At 42.2% G+C, this 16,955-nt stretch overlaps 1 protein-coding gene across 3 annotated transcripts in view; it reads right to left on the bottom strand.

The window, feature by feature from the left end:
- CASR (calcium sensing receptor) overlaps positions 1-16,955 on the bottom strand; it is an 88,600-nt gene that overhangs the window by 20,543 nt on the left and 51,102 nt on the right. For all 3 annotated transcript variants that reach the window (XM_025285052.3, XM_006073434.4, XM_044942518.2), the window contains exons 2-4: positions 11,215-11,638; positions 8,463-8,769; positions 3,409-4,293 (exon numbers count right to left, since the gene is read on the bottom strand). In XM_025285052.3, coding sequence (XP_025140837.1) covers positions 3,409-4,293; positions 8,463-8,769; positions 11,215-11,402 — 1,380 coding nt within the window. In that variant the 5' untranslated portion in view covers positions 11,403-11,638. The remainder of the gene's footprint in view (positions 1-3,408; positions 4,294-8,462; positions 8,770-11,214; positions 11,639-16,955) is intronic.

The following is a 16,955-nucleotide window of genomic DNA, read 5'->3' as shown; positions in this document are numbered from 1 at the left end:
GTCAGGTCAAATCAACTAGATTGCTATTCATTCATTCATTCTTTTTTTTCTACACATATTCAGGTGTCAGAGGTTCTAGACCCAGTGCTGAACAATACAGACATGGTTCCTGCTTTTATGAAGCTCAGAGAACAGCAAAGGAGTCAGAGGGAAGAGAAAGCTGAGGAGTGGTGAGAGGAGGCCTTGGGGGTGTCTGTGGAGGTCAGGAGGGAATTGCATGCTGTGTGCTGTTACCTGTTAGTGTTACTTTAAAGGCTTATGACTTGACTGATAAATTTTATGGGGAGAAAAGATCAACAAAAGAAGAAAATTGTGATTGACCTTATTTAAGTAGGGCTCCTCTTCCCTGGTGACTCAGAGGTTAAAGCGTCTGCCTATAATGCGGGAGACCTGGTTTCGATCCCTGGGTCAGGAAGATCCCCTGGAGAAGGAAATGGCAACCCACTCCAGTAGTCTTGCCTGGAGAATCCCATGAACGGAGGAGCCTGGTGGGCAACAGTCCACGAGGTCGCAAAGAGTTGGACATGACTGAGCGACTTCACTTTCACTTATTTAACCAGAAGTTTTGTTGATAAGAACTGAGGAGCTGTAGAAGATTAAATTGGGTCTATATAAATGGCAAAAGTGAAGAAGAAAGAATGGTCAGAAAGTGTGTGTGTGTGTGGTGGTGGTGAGGGGTATAATTAGAATAGACTTCCAGAAGAAAGAGAATTTTGAAAAAAAGTTAAAAGTTCACGGTGGACAATGACAGAGGAGACAAATATTGACAGCTCTTCAGGTACAAGTACTATGCCCAAAACTAGTAAGTGCTTTGTGGGGAGGTATGAGGCAGATTGGCTTAGAAGAGAATTGAGAGAAGGTGGGGGTGGAATTCCAGGATTAGACTGTATAGATTGTACAGGTGATATGTTTCCATGTAGGTGTTAATAATGAGAGTGAATAATTGTTGGTCCATCTCCTGACAGACTGAGACATGGTGAAGATCTTAAATTGCAGAACGCCCACCCAACCGCTGGGTTCCTGAGGCTTAAAGGAGACTTTACAGCAAGCACACAGGACACTTTGCCCAATGCCCACATGTTGCTCCTCCCCAGAGCACTGACCCTATTTTCCTGTCTCCTCTCCTGGATTGTACCAGACCTCATGTGAGCCAGGAGGACATATACTTACCTGTCTTAGGGTCAGCTGAGGTGTCTGTGTAGTGGCTACTCTTTATTTTGGCCACTTAGCTTTTCTTTCCTCCTCCTTTTGCTAATAGCATTCTGATTGCCCTTTGGGGATCCAACTCCCCTCTTATGCTCAGTCTAAGTAGTTTGGGAGAACTCCATTCCTAACTTCATGGATGGACTTGTGATCTCAAGCTGTCTAACCAATGTGGTTTCTGGGACTTTTCCAAGAAATCCTGGGAAGTAAGGGTAACCTAGCAGTAAGGATTTTATGAGCCTGAAGCTGCTGCAGAGGTGGAAAACTGCTAACCCCAAGGGATAAGGAACAAAGAGATGAAGAGCGAGTCTAGTTTTACTTGGAGTCTTTCTGAGATTTTCAGTATTGTGAGATATTAATAATGTTTATGCTTTTGTTTAAGCCAGTTGGTTTGAATTTTCCACTGCATGAAACTGAAAGTCGCACTCTTGACTATAGCTTAATTCTTTTTTTTTTTTCTCATATGTCTGTTTCAGCCTTGAACATCCAGATTTGACTTCCTTGTCTGGGAAAAGCGTCATTTAAGAGCAGACCTGTCGAACTACCCACTGGAAGCCTCTTTCCCCTTCAATCCCACCCTGGGATTTTTCTTTAGGGCTATTTTTTACCCATAGGCTTCTCAGGAAGGAAAGGAAGAAGGAGAGGGAGACATGAAAGGGAAGAGAGAAAGACACTAGTATTTACTAAAAGACGGTCTATTCTTCTTTCTTGAAACTCCACTCCTTAGTATCACGGTTTCTGAAGTCTTTTTGATCTTTGACCTTCATTAGAGCTCCTTTTTCTTTGTCAGGCAGTGTGTGGGGTGCAATGTGAGGAAGGAAACTTTCAGTCCCTTATAACATTTAGCCAACAGTGATGTCTGAGTGAGACTTTTCATACACAAGGAGGGCTGAGAACCTGTAGGTCCTCCTGGCTCATTCTACCAGCCTAGACAGTCACTTCTTATTCTATGAGAATTGCTAAAGTGACGGACATAGGATGTACACCCTTTGTTTCTTGGCAACTTTTCCCACGGGTTTGAGGTGGTTGGGTTCTGTATGTAAAACTATTTTCATTATCAATTTTTACCCAGTTTATTGATTAATTTGAGGCATGTTGGACTCCTACTTAAAACAATCACCACCTGTTCAGAGTTTGAAAATTTACTAATTGCTTTCACATAGATCATCTCATTTCCTTTTCCAAAAAACTTGGGTGGAAAGTAGGCTGGGTATTACGGTCATTTTACAGATGAAGAGACTGACTTAGAGCGGTGTCTTTCCTGAGATGATGCAGACAGTAAAAGGGAGAACCATAGCTGAAGCTAGATGCTGAGTCATTCGACCCATATTCAGGGTTCCACACTCTCCCCTCACTACCCTCTCATCATGAACTCTGATAGTTCAGTCTATCAGAGGAAAATACAAAGAGAGCATAAAACATGGTCCGACTGAAAAATCAAAGTGCATATGCAAGACATGAATGGCTTCATGGGATATGTCAGGTCAGACTCTGATCTTCAGAAGCTCTATGAAATAAAAGAAGATTATGTCTCTCCTGTGTATAATTCAAAAATACAAAACAAGTCTAAAGAGTAGAGGTTCCACTGAAGTTTGGATTATTTTTTATGATAACTACTTCAGGGCTTCTTTTTGAAATATCTAGCATCTTTTTAAGAAGAGTTTTTTTTTTTTTTTTTTCCCTGTGCCCTTGATTTACTTGTGTCCTAAGCTTAGTTGACTTTCTTGGGGTCCAACACATTATATTGTGAGTAATATAAAGGCAAAAGAGGTGGCTAAACATAGTGACACTAATTTTATGGTTTTATGCCCCTTAGCATATGGGATATAATAGGTACTCAAGAAATATTTGTTGCCTACAAGGGAACAATATCTTTAATTTAAGCACTATAAAGACACTCCGCCCAGTACTAAATCTGTCCTGGGATATTTAAAGATATTTAGGGACCATACTCCAGGTATTTTGAACCACTAGCCTAACAAATAGCTGAGCTCAAGGCTTGAAACAGAGAATCAAATTAAATTACTGTCAGTTTTGCAGAAGTCAGTTGCCCAGATGTTTGAAAAGGATATTTGACTCCAAGGCTACATCTAGTGACCTCATTTAGGTATTGACTTTTTGAGGTAACCACTTTAATCTGTCTTGCTTGGATCAGTCCAACTCTGCTTATTACACAGTGAACTGCTATCTAAGAGAAGGAGGTACCTGCCAAGCTTCAACCTTCTTGATATCTGCGCAGGAACCGTTGGTGAAGAGCCCTCTCCCAGGTATGCAGGTATATATATCTTGTAGGGCATGAGCAATGGAGTAGACGGCTAAGTAGACGTTGTAGGATATCCGTAAATGTGTATAATCCATGTAAGGAGTCTCGACACTGCTGATGTTCTCCTCCCCAGTACACAGAGGTCGGAAGGCAGTGGAACTATTGCTTAACCTGGCACCTCCTTCTTCGTGACCTCTCAGGAAGGTGTCCACGGGTAATGGGCCTTTAGCACCCTCTTGCAGGTGGCAGTTAAATGTTTCTTCCCAAAACTCCTTGGCAAAACCGTTGTGGACAGACTTCCTGGGGTGGACTTTCTGCAGGAATTCCCGGAAGCCTGGGATCTGCCCAGCCTTCAAACCAAACCCAATGGTGCCTCCGACCACATGGAAATACTCGGGCATAGCAATCAGGGAAGAGCTGGCCCAGGCCTCGCTGGCCAGCCAGATCCTGCCTGTGATATTGCGCCGGACGATCTCTTTGATGAGGGGTTCCAGGTCTGGGCCGCTGGAGAAGACGACAATGACTTTGGCGGTGGAATTCTGGATCACCTCCACCACCTGCTGGATCTCTTTCTCATCAGAGTATTGGGAGATGAGCTCGCTGAAGTCAATGCAGATGTCCCTCTCCTCAGCTTCCTCTCGAAACTTCTCGATCCCTGGCCGGCCATAGTCATCGTCAGCTGCAATTGTGCCCACCCAGTTCCAGCGGAAGTACTCGATGATGTCAGCCATGGCCGTGGCCTGGTGTTCATCATTGGGTATGGTGCGGAGGAAGGACTTGAATTGATTCTTGTTGCTGAGGAGTCTGCTGGAGGAGGCATAGCTGACCTGGAGAGAATACAGATTGAATGAGTGAGGGAAGTGCCAGGTGGACCTCAAGGCAGTGTGGAGGAGAATCTTTGAGTATTCACTGATCTAATACATCAGACATGCTGGCCATGCTGGCCACTGCAGACAGGATAAAAGCGTGAAGACAACCAGAATCTGTTTCTCTCCAGTGTGCTCACACTGGAGCTCACACTGGAACACTCAAGCACCTGCCAGTCTATCAAGGAGCATTCTAATTCCTAGGAGGTGATCCTTCACATTGCTCCCTTCAAAATGGGTTTGGGACTTCCCAGGTAGTCTAGTGGTTGGGAATCCACCTGCCAATGCAGGGGACACGGGTTTGATCCTCGGCTAGAAAAGATTCCACGTGCCCTGCCTGGGGCAATTAAGCCCCTGAGCCACAGCTACTGAACCCGGGCTCTAGAGTTCTTGAAGATGCAACTCCTGAAGCCTGCATACCCAAGAGCAAGTGTTCTGCAACAAGAGAAGCCACCATAATGAGAAAACCACACACTGCAACTAGAGAAAACCTGTGTGCAGGAACAAAAACCCACCATAGACAAAATAAATTAAAAAAAAAAATGGATCTGGCTATAAAGTCAACTCAACAATCATAGGATCTGCTTATCCTGTATGCACTGTTTCATAATTTTTCCTTTCTCTGTGCTTCTTCACTGGTTACAATAGCTCCATGTACATATCTTCTGCCTGTGGGGTCCACACTCTCATTTGAATATTTTAGCTTCCCCTTTACTATAATGAACACTTTGTCCGTGACTCACTTCTGGAAGGAGTCAGGTTCCCTTTGGATTATGAACCTAAGGCTCTTTAGAGGAGCCCCAGGGGTTTCCCTTTCTTATTCTGCCTGGTTTCTCTCTTCTAGTCCCCAGCTATTCCCTCTCTTTCTTCCCCTATCTTCCCACCTACTCTACCCCCACAGTACTTTAGACAAAAGTACCCACAATTGCAGTCATTTCTAAGAACTGCTTATCATTTAGGCTCAATTAGCCATTTAGGTTTATTAGGCTCAATTCCCCTTTATCACAATACCAATGAGGCGCATGATCAAATATAGTTAGAAAAACATCCTTTCCTGTCCTGGCTTCTCAGTGAGCTCAACCACCACTGAGAGCCCTTTCCTCTGCAGTTTCAGGTGGTGGTCGAGGCCGCTTGACAGACTTTTAAAAAAAATATTTATTTATTTATTTGGCTGTACTGGCACACAGGATCTTCAATCTTTAGTTTTGGCATGTGGGATCTAGTTCCTCGATCAGGGATCAAACCCCAGCCCCCTGCATTGGGAGCTTAGACTCTTAGCCACTGGACCACCAGGGAGGTCCCTTGACAGGCTTTTGATGTGGGTCTTCCAAACTTGGAGAGGCTGAAAAACACCCTGGAGAAGCTGTCTTGATGTATTTCCACTTTCTAGGACATAGCCAGTTCTATATTTGAGCATGGGAGTGGGTCACCAACAACTGAAAGCCAAGATCTTTGGTGGTAAAAGATCTTTGCCTAAAGGGGTATCCAAATACCATGTAAAGCATTCATTAGTGCAGAGCTTCCAATTTCTTTTCACCTTATGGCAAGGTGGGGTAAATGGAGGAGACTGACCAGCTCTGACCACCTTAGACCCCACCCACCATCCCAGACCCAGAGAGGATTAGTGTCTTAGCTCATCTGCAGCACCCTTGGGTATTCTGGCTCACCAGTGAGGAAGTTCCAAGTTACTGGACCATTTCTTCTGAAGGACAAAGCATTTTTACACTAAATGGAACTTCTCAGAAATGAGGGAATGGTAAGAGCTTTGATTTGGGGAATTATAATGTGAGAGTGACACTTTTTTCTTTCATTGAAACAACCTCCTTCCTGTTCTACTATGAGATCTCATCAGGCAGGTAGTTAGATAAATTGTTGAGATGTTATTGTTTTTAGAGAGCTCCATTTGCAGACTCAAGTGACAGAAAAGTCTATTCAGGCCTTTTGTAAATTCATTCATTATTGTTCACTTCTTGATCTTCTTTTGAAAAATGGGCCAAAAGGGTTTCAAAGATTTAAAAATTACAAACAAACTTATCCTTCATGGTTATGTTTCTTTTAAAGAATGCATTTATAATATTTGTCTACTTTTAGAAAGGCAAACTATAAAAGTGGGGATAAATACCACTTCATTACCCACTCCTCCCCCAAAAAAGCCCCTTAAAAATACAGAAAACTTTTTTGTTGTAAGAGGGAAGAGTCTCATGAATGATTCAGAAAACTTCTAACCACAACTTTTTCCAGCCAGCCCACTTGTTCCAGCCACTTGGTGGCGTGAGTGGCATTAGAAATACAACTGGGGCCTCTGTAATGGCACCCCACCCCAGTACTCTTGCCTGGAAAATCCCATGGACAGAGGAGCCTGGTGGGCTGCAGTCCATGGGGTTGCTAAGAGTCAGGCATGACTGAGCGACTTCGCTTTCACTTTTCACTTTCACGCATTGGGGAAGGAAATGGCAACCCACTCCAGTGTTCTTGCCTGGAGAATCCCAGGGACGGGGGAGCCTGGTGGGCTGCCGTCTATGGGGGTGCACAGAGTCAGACGTGACTGAAGCGACTCAGCAGCAGCAGCAGTCCTCACCTTGCAGGGCAGTGGTTCCCTGCTCTGCTGTGCGTTAAACTCCTCTAGAGAGCTTTCAGAACTTCTGATGCCCAGGCCGCATCTCACGTTAATTAAACAAGGATCTCTGGTGGGTGAGTCCTAGTCATCAGTATGTTTAAACCTCTTGAAGTGATTCCAACATGCAGCCATGACAGAGAACTGGGGCCACAGATATACTTACATTGGTTTGACTGATAATCGTTATGGTTTCCTCAACACTTTTAAAATTCAAGTTCAACTTAACTTGATCTTTCATCCAAACCACAGTGAATTAAAACCCTCCCCTTCATGTTCTTTATTTACTTGTTGGCAATTACATCTTACATCTGTTGACCATGACAACTTGCTTTAACTGTGTTTTAAAATACTACGGCACAATATGCCAAATATAAAGATGCATATTTGCATCTTGCCCAACACATTTACTGTTGCGGGCTTTGTTAGATCATTTTGGCACAAAGATTACAGAGCCAGGGCTTCCCCATGGGAAACACCTTTAATTCCCTGAAGTAAGGATTTGGGAAATGATGACAAGACTTTCTCAGTTGCCATGTATATAAAAAGGGATAATGGCTATCACCAAGGAAATAGAAACCTTCCAGCCTAGAAATATGAATTAGCAAAGGTACTCTTGCAAATTTTAAATACTAGATGTTGAAGAAAATAATTTAAAGTGTGATTTATAATTACATTAAAAAATTGATATCAGAGATGCAACCCAGTTGGGCTGATTCTCCCATCCACGGACATTTAGGTTGTTTCCAATTTTTCACTATTATAAAATGATGTCACAGACCTATAAATATTAACACGAAAAAAGGTTTGCTCTATAGACTTAATGGGAAAAAAATCAGGTCACAAAATGGCATTTAGAGTTTGCTGTCTTTTTTTGGTGAAAAAAAAATACATGCAACTTTGAACAAATATTTATTAAAGCACTTATTTCAGTGAATTGTTAGTATCTGAAAATGTAGACATCTATTTCCCTATCTAGGCTGAGCTCTTGCACAGTAGACACTGCTTATTCATATACATTGTACAAGTACTTGTTGAATGAAACAGGATATTTTCCAGTTCTAGAATGTGCAAGATAATGATTAAGTTCCGGTGAGAAAATATGCTCTACTTTCCTCTGAGCTAAACTTTCAGCCAGAGACAGAGACAGAGACTTTTCAGGGAATAGGATTTACGGCGGATATTTTTGGTTTGAAAGGTGGGATTTACAGCATTTGGTCTTACTCCTTTTAGGAAGGGCAGAATAATGGCTATAAACACTAAAGTTAAAAAAAAAAAGTTTTATGTTTGAAATAATTTTGGAAGAATTGTGAAGGTCTAGTAGATGTTGATGACTCTGGGGTCTCAGAAATCCCCAATGGTCATGATACAGATAATTAAAAGATCTTTGGTGCCAAAGTAAAACCAGAGAAAGGAAAATATAACAGCAAACTGTATCGACACTGGGTGTGGCATCCTCCGAGCCTGCTGCTCCTGATCCCTACCCTCATCGCCCCATCTAAGGCAGCATGGGTACCTGGGGGATGTAGAAGAGCCCCAGCAGGTTGGCCACTGCTGTGGAGATGCCCGAGCCAGTAGCTCCCACCACTGCGATGGTAGAGGGGATGTGCTCTGAGCAGTTGCAGAACTCATCAAGGTTCAAAGAGTCAATTTTGTTCTGGGCCACAAAACTCAGGGTGGCCTCCAAGGCTTTAGAGACGGTGTTACAAGTGTCGAATATCCTGTATCCCAGGGTCATGTTGGGAAGAAGGGCTGGACTGCTGTTTATTTCCTCTATGGCAAATATCATAGCTTGTAACCAGCGAAATCCTCGGAAATTATACCTGGAAGAAAGAAGAAATGGAAGAAAGCAAGAGGCTTTCTGGTCAACTTTTTTAGAGTACAGACTGGGCAAATCTGGGTTTGAACCTGGCTCTGTAACTCTAATTTCATGACATTGCCTTTTCTGAGACTCAAAGTCCTCTCTGTAAAACAGGGATAACACCTACCTCAGAGGGAGGCTGTGAATATGAGATAACTACACAAAATTCTCAGTGTGGTGCCTCTCACAAAGTTAGGAATCAATAATAACAAGGATTGTGGTTAGTAATAGAATGAATCATTTTTTCTGTATCATCCAGTAAAGAATTTGAAGTAGCTGATATGAAGTATTTTAATAACAGTAATACAGAGATTAAAAAAAAAAGGATCAGTGAAAATATAAATAGATTAGGATTTTAACACATAGGAACCTAAAACTAGTTTCAGATTTGCAGTCACAAATTTAAACTATGACATTTCTGGAGGTTGAAGGGGAAAGAGAAATGAGTGATCTCATCTTCATAAACAAACAAGCAAACACATATTATGTGTAGGAAGCTGTTCACAAACAGTGGTTACTTCTGGGTGGTAGAATGATGAGTTTTAACATTGTGTGCTTTTTCTGGTCTCTTTTATACTTTGTATTTTTAAAAATGAGCATGCATTGCTTTTCAAAGAACATTATTTTAAATAAAAATCAGGCAAATGAACAAAGAGAAATAGGGTCCATGACATAGCTTTTGCCCTCCCAGGACACAGCACATAGTGAGAACTTGGTAAGTGTTCTAGATCTGTATCAGTGCCCAGAGAAGAAAACCTAACGATTTCGCAGGTTCTCTTTTTGTATTGTGGGTTTCATGACTTGAACTCAGTGGCAGGGGGAAAGAAATATAAGCTGTTATACTTCACTGTATCAGTTAGCTTCCCAAAGTTCCTGGTCTAACTTTTAATGTGACATTTTCTCTTAGTAATATTTCTTCATATTTCCTTCATTTGTTTATTTTTAAACCTGAAAAGTTATGAAGACATATTATACAATTTTTCATTACACAAAACATCTATACTGCTAAACTGATTTTCCTATCTTTGTGTGTGTGTGTGTGTGTGTGTGTGTGTGTGTGCACGTGTGTGCTCTGTTGCTCAGTTATGTGTGATTCTTTGCGACCCCATGGACGATAGCCTGCCAGGCTCCTCTGTCCATGGAATTTTCCAGGCAAGAATACTGGAGTGGGTTGCCATTTCCTTCTCCAATCCTTCTTTAATACAATTAATATATACATATTACTTCAGGGCAAGCTCTTACGTGATCTCAGCTATGTATGTGGTACCTGCACAACTCTGTCCTCTAGGGTACAACAAACAGGATATGTGTCCTCATGGATTGTGTGAAGGTTATAAGCAGCGGCATCAAAACTCTGCACTTAGCTTTTCTGCACTCATAAAAAAATGTGAGAATGTTATCTAATTTGTGAACCCTCATTAGAACATGAGCAGAAAACCAGTTTTGCTGGAACAATTGTAGCTTTCATTTTCATTTTCTAGCTATCAGAAAGACAAAGGAGACGTGCTGGATCCCATCTGGAAGTTTTAAGTTTCAAGAGAAAGTGCTCTTCTCTCTCAGAAGATGGGTCAAGGCTTGAGGTGCAGTAACGGTCTCTGATGTTCAGATTAAGGGTGGTGGTATACAGTCTACTGTCCTCTGCAGAAGTCAGACACTATTTGAAGGAATTGTGCCCAGTGTTAGATGCCATAAGAGGAGTCATGATAAATTAGGGAACATTAGACAGAGGGCATCCAGAGTGGTGTGGGTCTGAAAATCATGCCCTGAAATAATTATTTAGAAAACCGAGACTACTAGGTCTGGAAAAGAAATGATTCAAGAGGGCAAGTTAGCTGTCTTCTAATGGCTGAAGAGAGAGTCCATGAGGGAGTTGGATTCTGTGTTAGCAGGGCGATTTCAGCTTTCTATAAGACTTTCTAATAGGAGTGGTTCCAAATGCTATGGGCTGCATTTTGAAGATGCCTGGGTCATGCCAGTCACCGAAGCTTCTTTCAACTTTAAAATCCTTAAAAAAATCAGAGTGAGGCAGCCAACACTCAATTATGACCATTGGGAGCACTTAAGGTTAATGGGAGGTTTTACTACTCAGGTTTGCAAAAACCTACAATAAATTTCTTTCTAGGTACTTAATCTTCCATTAAGCAACACTGCCTCCAGGTGAACAATCATGACTCAGTTACCCAGTGACCGAGCACAGGCTCCAACAGCCAATGGGTTTTTCTATTTAATATCTTTGACATTTGATTTTTAGAAAAATTTCTTTTAAAAAAATGAGGGGAGGGGATAATAAGCATCAGCATGATGACTAATTACCATTTTTGAAAAGAGAACCAACTTTGAAAAAATTATTTTGGGTTTGGTACGCTTTTTTCTAACCACCCAGAGGAGAAGCAACTTCTGACTTTACCTGATACACTCCACGGACTCCGGCCTCGACTTTAGATCCTGATCTTTCGCTGCAACCCCAAAATGAATAGGAAAGAGCCCCCCGAGGATAATGTCCCCTTTCTTTTGGGCTCGCTGGTCGGGCCCATAGGCGGAAGTGCACCAGGTAGAAAAAGCCAAGAGGATCCAACAGCAGCTATAAAGTGCCATAGTTCTGCTTTCTCTCCAGGAAGAGGGACTCAAGCGCTGGTGGTCTGGGGGCCCCTGAGGACTTTCCCCCTTGGTGCGACTCACTCCCTGCCGTGGGGGCACATGTCTACAGAATTAATAGAATGGAACCGTGGGGTTTGACTTTCCATTTCTGCCTTCTCCATTGCAGACTAGTGAGGTGGGTGGCTCTTGAGTCTTCAGAAGTCACATCATGCAGAGACCGTGTGTAGTACTTTCTAAAAAAAAAGAGAGGCAAAATGAATTCAGCTAAGCCTCAATCCCATGTTAGGATGACCGCAACAGAAGTGGCTCAGTATTTCCATTTAGAGAGGCAGGTGGGGAGGGCATCGCTTAGAGGCTCATGTTTATAGCAATTCATGTAAGATACAGAAAACTTCACTTGCCCATATTCAGAGCAGAACTGTGTTTAAAGAGGCCACTGATAAACTAAAGCTTCACTGATGTTGCCACTGAATTTTAATCCATTCATTCTTCCCTATGAATAACGCTTAGAACTGGCCTAGTGGTAGCTGTTCCTTGTATTATAATATTATTAATGCTCTTTTATTCAGCATACATGTTTTTATGAAAAATATAGAGTGGGTCATATTTAAGTTTGGATCTGACTATAAGTCAAACAAAAATGTCAGAGAAGGCCACTTATTTTTATTTATTATGGTAGCCTCCCATTTTGGGGCCTCTTCATCCCAGATCTATGGTTTCAGTTTGTAAAATGATACTCCATAAACCTTTGAAGAGCAGGTCTTGTAAAGGATGCAGATAAATCAAGGGTCTGATTATGTTCTACCAGGCTCTACAGCTGGATCTAGGGAATGGTCCTTCTGCCTTAGCACCATTATCCTAGCAGGAGCTCTCTGCTTCTCACTTTACACTCTGTCTCACCCTTTCTGTGGGTCAACTTCCAATCACCAATTACATGTTGATTACACAGCCTCTCCTGAGGCTCAGGCCAGGCTCAGGCCCCAGCACTGTAACTGTCAGCTGGGCATCTCCACCCCAATGTCCCACAGGTGCTTCCAACTTGACAGGCTCTAAACTCACCTTCCTCTCAACCTAGTTCCTCCTCCTCTGTTTTCTGGCTCAACAAATGACATGCTATCCACAAAGACACAAAATAAGGACTCCTCACTACCTCCTCCCTCTTCTCATGACTGTCCTTCACATTCAAATAGTTACCATGTTCTATAGACTCTACTTCCTAAATGTCATTGGAATGCACCTGCTGTTTCCCATTCCCAAGGCCATCTTAAGTCCACCAGCATTTCTTATCTGGATTTGTGCAATTATTTCCTAACTGGTCTTCCTGTCTCTGGTTTTGCCCCTTTGCAATCCACCTTTGCAAGTCTTTGGATGCCATGGAACAAGTGGTTTGGAACACAGGCTCTGGAGTTAAACCTGGCTTTGAATCATAGTTCCAACCATTTGACTTTGGAAAAGTTACTTAACCTCTGAACTCAATAAAATAATGCATGGAGAGCCATTAGCACAGTGTAACTAGTCAACTCACAGGAAACGCCAGCTGTAATGAATACCTTTCCAGTCTCACTCTTGCTAGTCTTCCCTTTGAACTCCACACTGCAGCCTCACTGAACTTCCATTATATCCTCAAGTACAGGCCTTTTTAAAAATCCTTAGACCTCACATATGCCATTCCCCTATCATGATCCCTCTGGCCTAAACTTTGCCTGGAAAACATCTCCTTGTCTTTCAGCTTTCAGACATCCATAACTGAACTCCTGTGGGCCAGACACAGCCTTTTACCAAGATGTTTGTCCAGCTTGGGAGTGGAGCACAGGTTGGATTTCTAGCCACACTAACCCCTCAGTTGTGCAGTGAGCAACTTAGAGGACTCTTCAGGGTCTCTCAGATTAGGTAGGTCCACCTGTTACAGTTTTTTATACCTTGTATCTTGGAGTTCCAGTCTTGGAAGACTGATCATACTTTATTATAATTAGATGCATAAATGTCTGATTTCAGACTCCAAGCTCTTAACCATGGTCATATACAGCCCCAGCCCCTTAGGAGCCCACCTCCTTCTCCAGTAGTCACTCGAGCAGAGGGTGCTGAGCCCCCATTGGAAGGAGCACCCCAGCAGATACTCAACATTCACAGAATTGTCTCCAATAACGTCTGAACATCCACGACCATCCTAGTTCTATGTCTCCAGTCCTGCTCTCAGACTTTTGGCTTCATTTCTTGTCCTTGGTCATATATTCATTCATACATTTAATAAGTACATGTGCTAAGGACTGGAAATATAAAGGTGCCGCACACAAGGATGTTCTCTACCCTCAGGAGCTCCTCAACCAGTAGGCAGAGTCCACCTCAACATTCAGAGTTAAACTACACACACACACACACACACACACACACACACACACACACAATAGTAACTTTGTTTCCAGTGATTACATTCAACTTTGCTCACCACCACTTAGCACAACGTCTGAAATAGGAATTGCTGAATAAATGTTTGTTGATTGAATGCATATACAGGAAAGTACTTTGGAAAAAGATAGAAACTAGCATCATGTCAGGTCCTTTAAACATCCAAAGTATTTTGAACCTCACAATGGTAAAGAGGGCAATACCAATTCCACTTTCTAGATGGGGAAATGGATTACTCATGTGAGAAATTCTGGTGCTTGAATTAAGAATGACTCAAGAACTCAGAATTTTAAGAAATCCTGTGTGGTGTACTTTATGAGGAAAGGGGACATTGTAACTTGCTAGGGGAAGTCTCTGAGACCTGTTAGATTTTTCCTGTGAAAGATTAACTACCTGGAGAAGTTTATTAACTTCATTAGTACATTCAACAGAAAATTTACGGCAAGTAATAGATAAAGTAGAGATTTTGGGTCAATTTACAGCAGTTAATTCCACGAGTCTAATGTGGTTTCCAAACTACCCTTTTTAGTCTAATTACCGGGGTCTAATTGTTTCAAAGCTGAGAATCATTTTATACCCTTCTTCCCCCTTACCTCCCACATCCAAATATATTGTTCCATTGACTCTACCATCTCTTTCCACTCCGTTTTTCCTTCTCGATTCTTGTTGCCACTGCTTTAGCTAGACTACCATTGCCCCACCACCCCCAACTTCTTTGTTGCAAAAGTTTTCTTTTATTTCCACCTCATTCCTCCTAACCCCTACATATTGACAATCACAGAAGTATCAAGTGTGATCCTAGCACAGAGGATTAACTAGTGGGTTCATCATTGTGACTTTAGCTTGTAATAATTCGAATGCAAAAGTTCTGAATAATCACTAACATTTCAGTTGTAGGATCTATGGTAGGGACTTTGAATTGTATCCCTCATATTATACTCCTTTTATGGCACAGTAAAATAGTTTTTACTTGGATAAGGTTGTTCAGAATAAAGACTACTTTCTCCATAATTATGTGTGGTCATACAACTACATTATAATTATGTGTGGCCATATGACTACGCTTTAGCCAATGGGACATAAGCTGAAGTACCCTATGGCAGCTAACTATGCTTAAGAAAACTACGAAACTATGCTTAAGAAAGAGTTGGTGTTTGTTCTTTGTTATTTCATCTCCCCCTTCCTCTGTTCTGCTGCATGGAGGTGGATGTGACAGCTGGAGCCTATCTTGAACCATGAACCATATTCCAGGGAATGATGGTGCCATGACCTGAGGATTTCATGGAGCAGAATCTCAGGCTGTTCCTGAACTTTTACATGACAGAGAAAGAAAGCTTCTAGCTGGTTAAGCCACTGTTACATATATATATATATATGTATGTATGCATGTATATATATGTATGCATGTATATATATATAGGCAGCTATGTTAACAGTTGGTTTCCCTTGGTGGTTCAGTAGTAAAAGAATCTGCCTGCCAATGCAAGAGATGCAGGAGAGCCCAGTTTGATCCCTGGGTTGGGAAGATTCCCTGGAGGAGGAAATGGCAACCCACTCCAGTATTCTGGCCTGGAAAATCCCATGGACAAGGAACCTGGTGGGCTACAGCCCACAGAGTTGCAAAGAGTTGGACATGACTGAGTGATTAAGCAGCACATGCACGATATTAACAGTGTCTTATCCAAGAGTCACAAATAAACTCATTTGTTCTCCTCACTATAAGTTCATTTCACTTAAATCATATATAATCATGTTTACCTCCTGCAAAAAGTATCTCAAACACAAGCTGAAGCTAGTATTTCTTCTTTATCTCAATGGCAGACAGAAGAAGAAATGACTCAGACTAGCTGATTTTAATTTAGAAGGTCCTTGAAGTCATCAGTGTTTCAGTACTGACAAGTGATTGATTGATCATTGAGCTCCTCATCCAAGAGACTTGGGATGGGAGGTCAGAGCAGACTGGTCTATGGTTCCACAAGTTCATGAGCTTCTAAATTCATGCAATTACTTATTCACTCAAAAAACATTGATTGAGCTCCTCTATTTGCTAACCAGTCCATCCTAAAGGAGATCAGTCCTGGGTGTTCACTGGAGGGACTGATGCTAAAGCTGAAACTCCAATACTTCGGCCACCTCATGGGAAGAGTTGACTCATTGGAAAAGACCCTGATGCTGGGAGGGATTCAGGGCAGGAGGAGAAGGGGATGACAGAGGATAACATGGCTGGATGGCATCACCGACTCAATGGACATGAGTTTGGGTAAACTCCAGGAGTTGGTGATGGGCAGAGAGGCCTGGTGTGCTGTGATTCATGGGGTTGCAGAGTTGGACACAACTGAGCGACTGAACTGAGGGAGTGCAAGGTATTAAGGAAGGAAAGTTGAGATTGTTGTCGGCAAGGTGCTCAAGGTTTAAAAGGAGACAGGACAGTGTATTATAATTACAGTGATACAAGTGCTAAGAAGAACAACAAATTAAGCATTGAGAAAGTACAAAGGGAGGTGTGACATTCTTTCTGGTGACTGCCTTGAGACAAAATTAATTCACAGTGGGGGCTGGAAGCTTCAAGGAGGTGGGGCCTGTCTCTTTTCCCTATTGTAAACTGGCACCAAGCACAGTGCCTAGAACTTAGTAGATGCTCCACAGATATTTGCTGAATGAATAAATGAAGCATAACCAGTTAAAACTAGGGACTGGTTGGGCAATTCTAGGATGGAACAGATAAGGGGTTAACCCACAAGACTGAAAGTTCCCAAGGGAAGGGGCTTCATGATCACAGTTGCATCCCCAGCATGGAACCAGGAACCTGGTACTGAATGGGTGCCACCAAAATACCTGTTGAACTTGCATTTGTCCAAAAAGTTGGATGGCTCATCCAAATTCCAGAGTCAAGGACAAATTAACACAGGACAGTGAGGTGAGGTTAGGGGGTCAACACAGAAACACTTCAATTTTCATAAAAGAAATCTTGGCTCTTGCCCCGTGGCTTTAACATTTTGAGAAATTCTGTACTCTCGAGAATGGTTTTGCCCACATTTCAGTGAGAGAAAACAGAGGCACAGACCTTCTGAACATAAAATCACTTAGTAAATGAGAAGCACAACAAGCTCAGAAGCTACAATTTCTCAACTCCCAGCCTGCAGA

Source organism: Bubalus bubalis, chromosome 1 (assembly GCF_019923935.1).
Source record: "Bubalus bubalis isolate 160015118507 breed Murrah chromosome 1, NDDB_SH_1, whole genome shotgun sequence".
Taxonomy (NCBI): Eukaryota; Metazoa; Chordata; class Mammalia; order Artiodactyla; family Bovidae; genus Bubalus; species Bubalus bubalis.
Note: the sequence above shows the minus strand (reverse complement) of the source record. Positions and strands in the feature narration are given on the sequence as shown.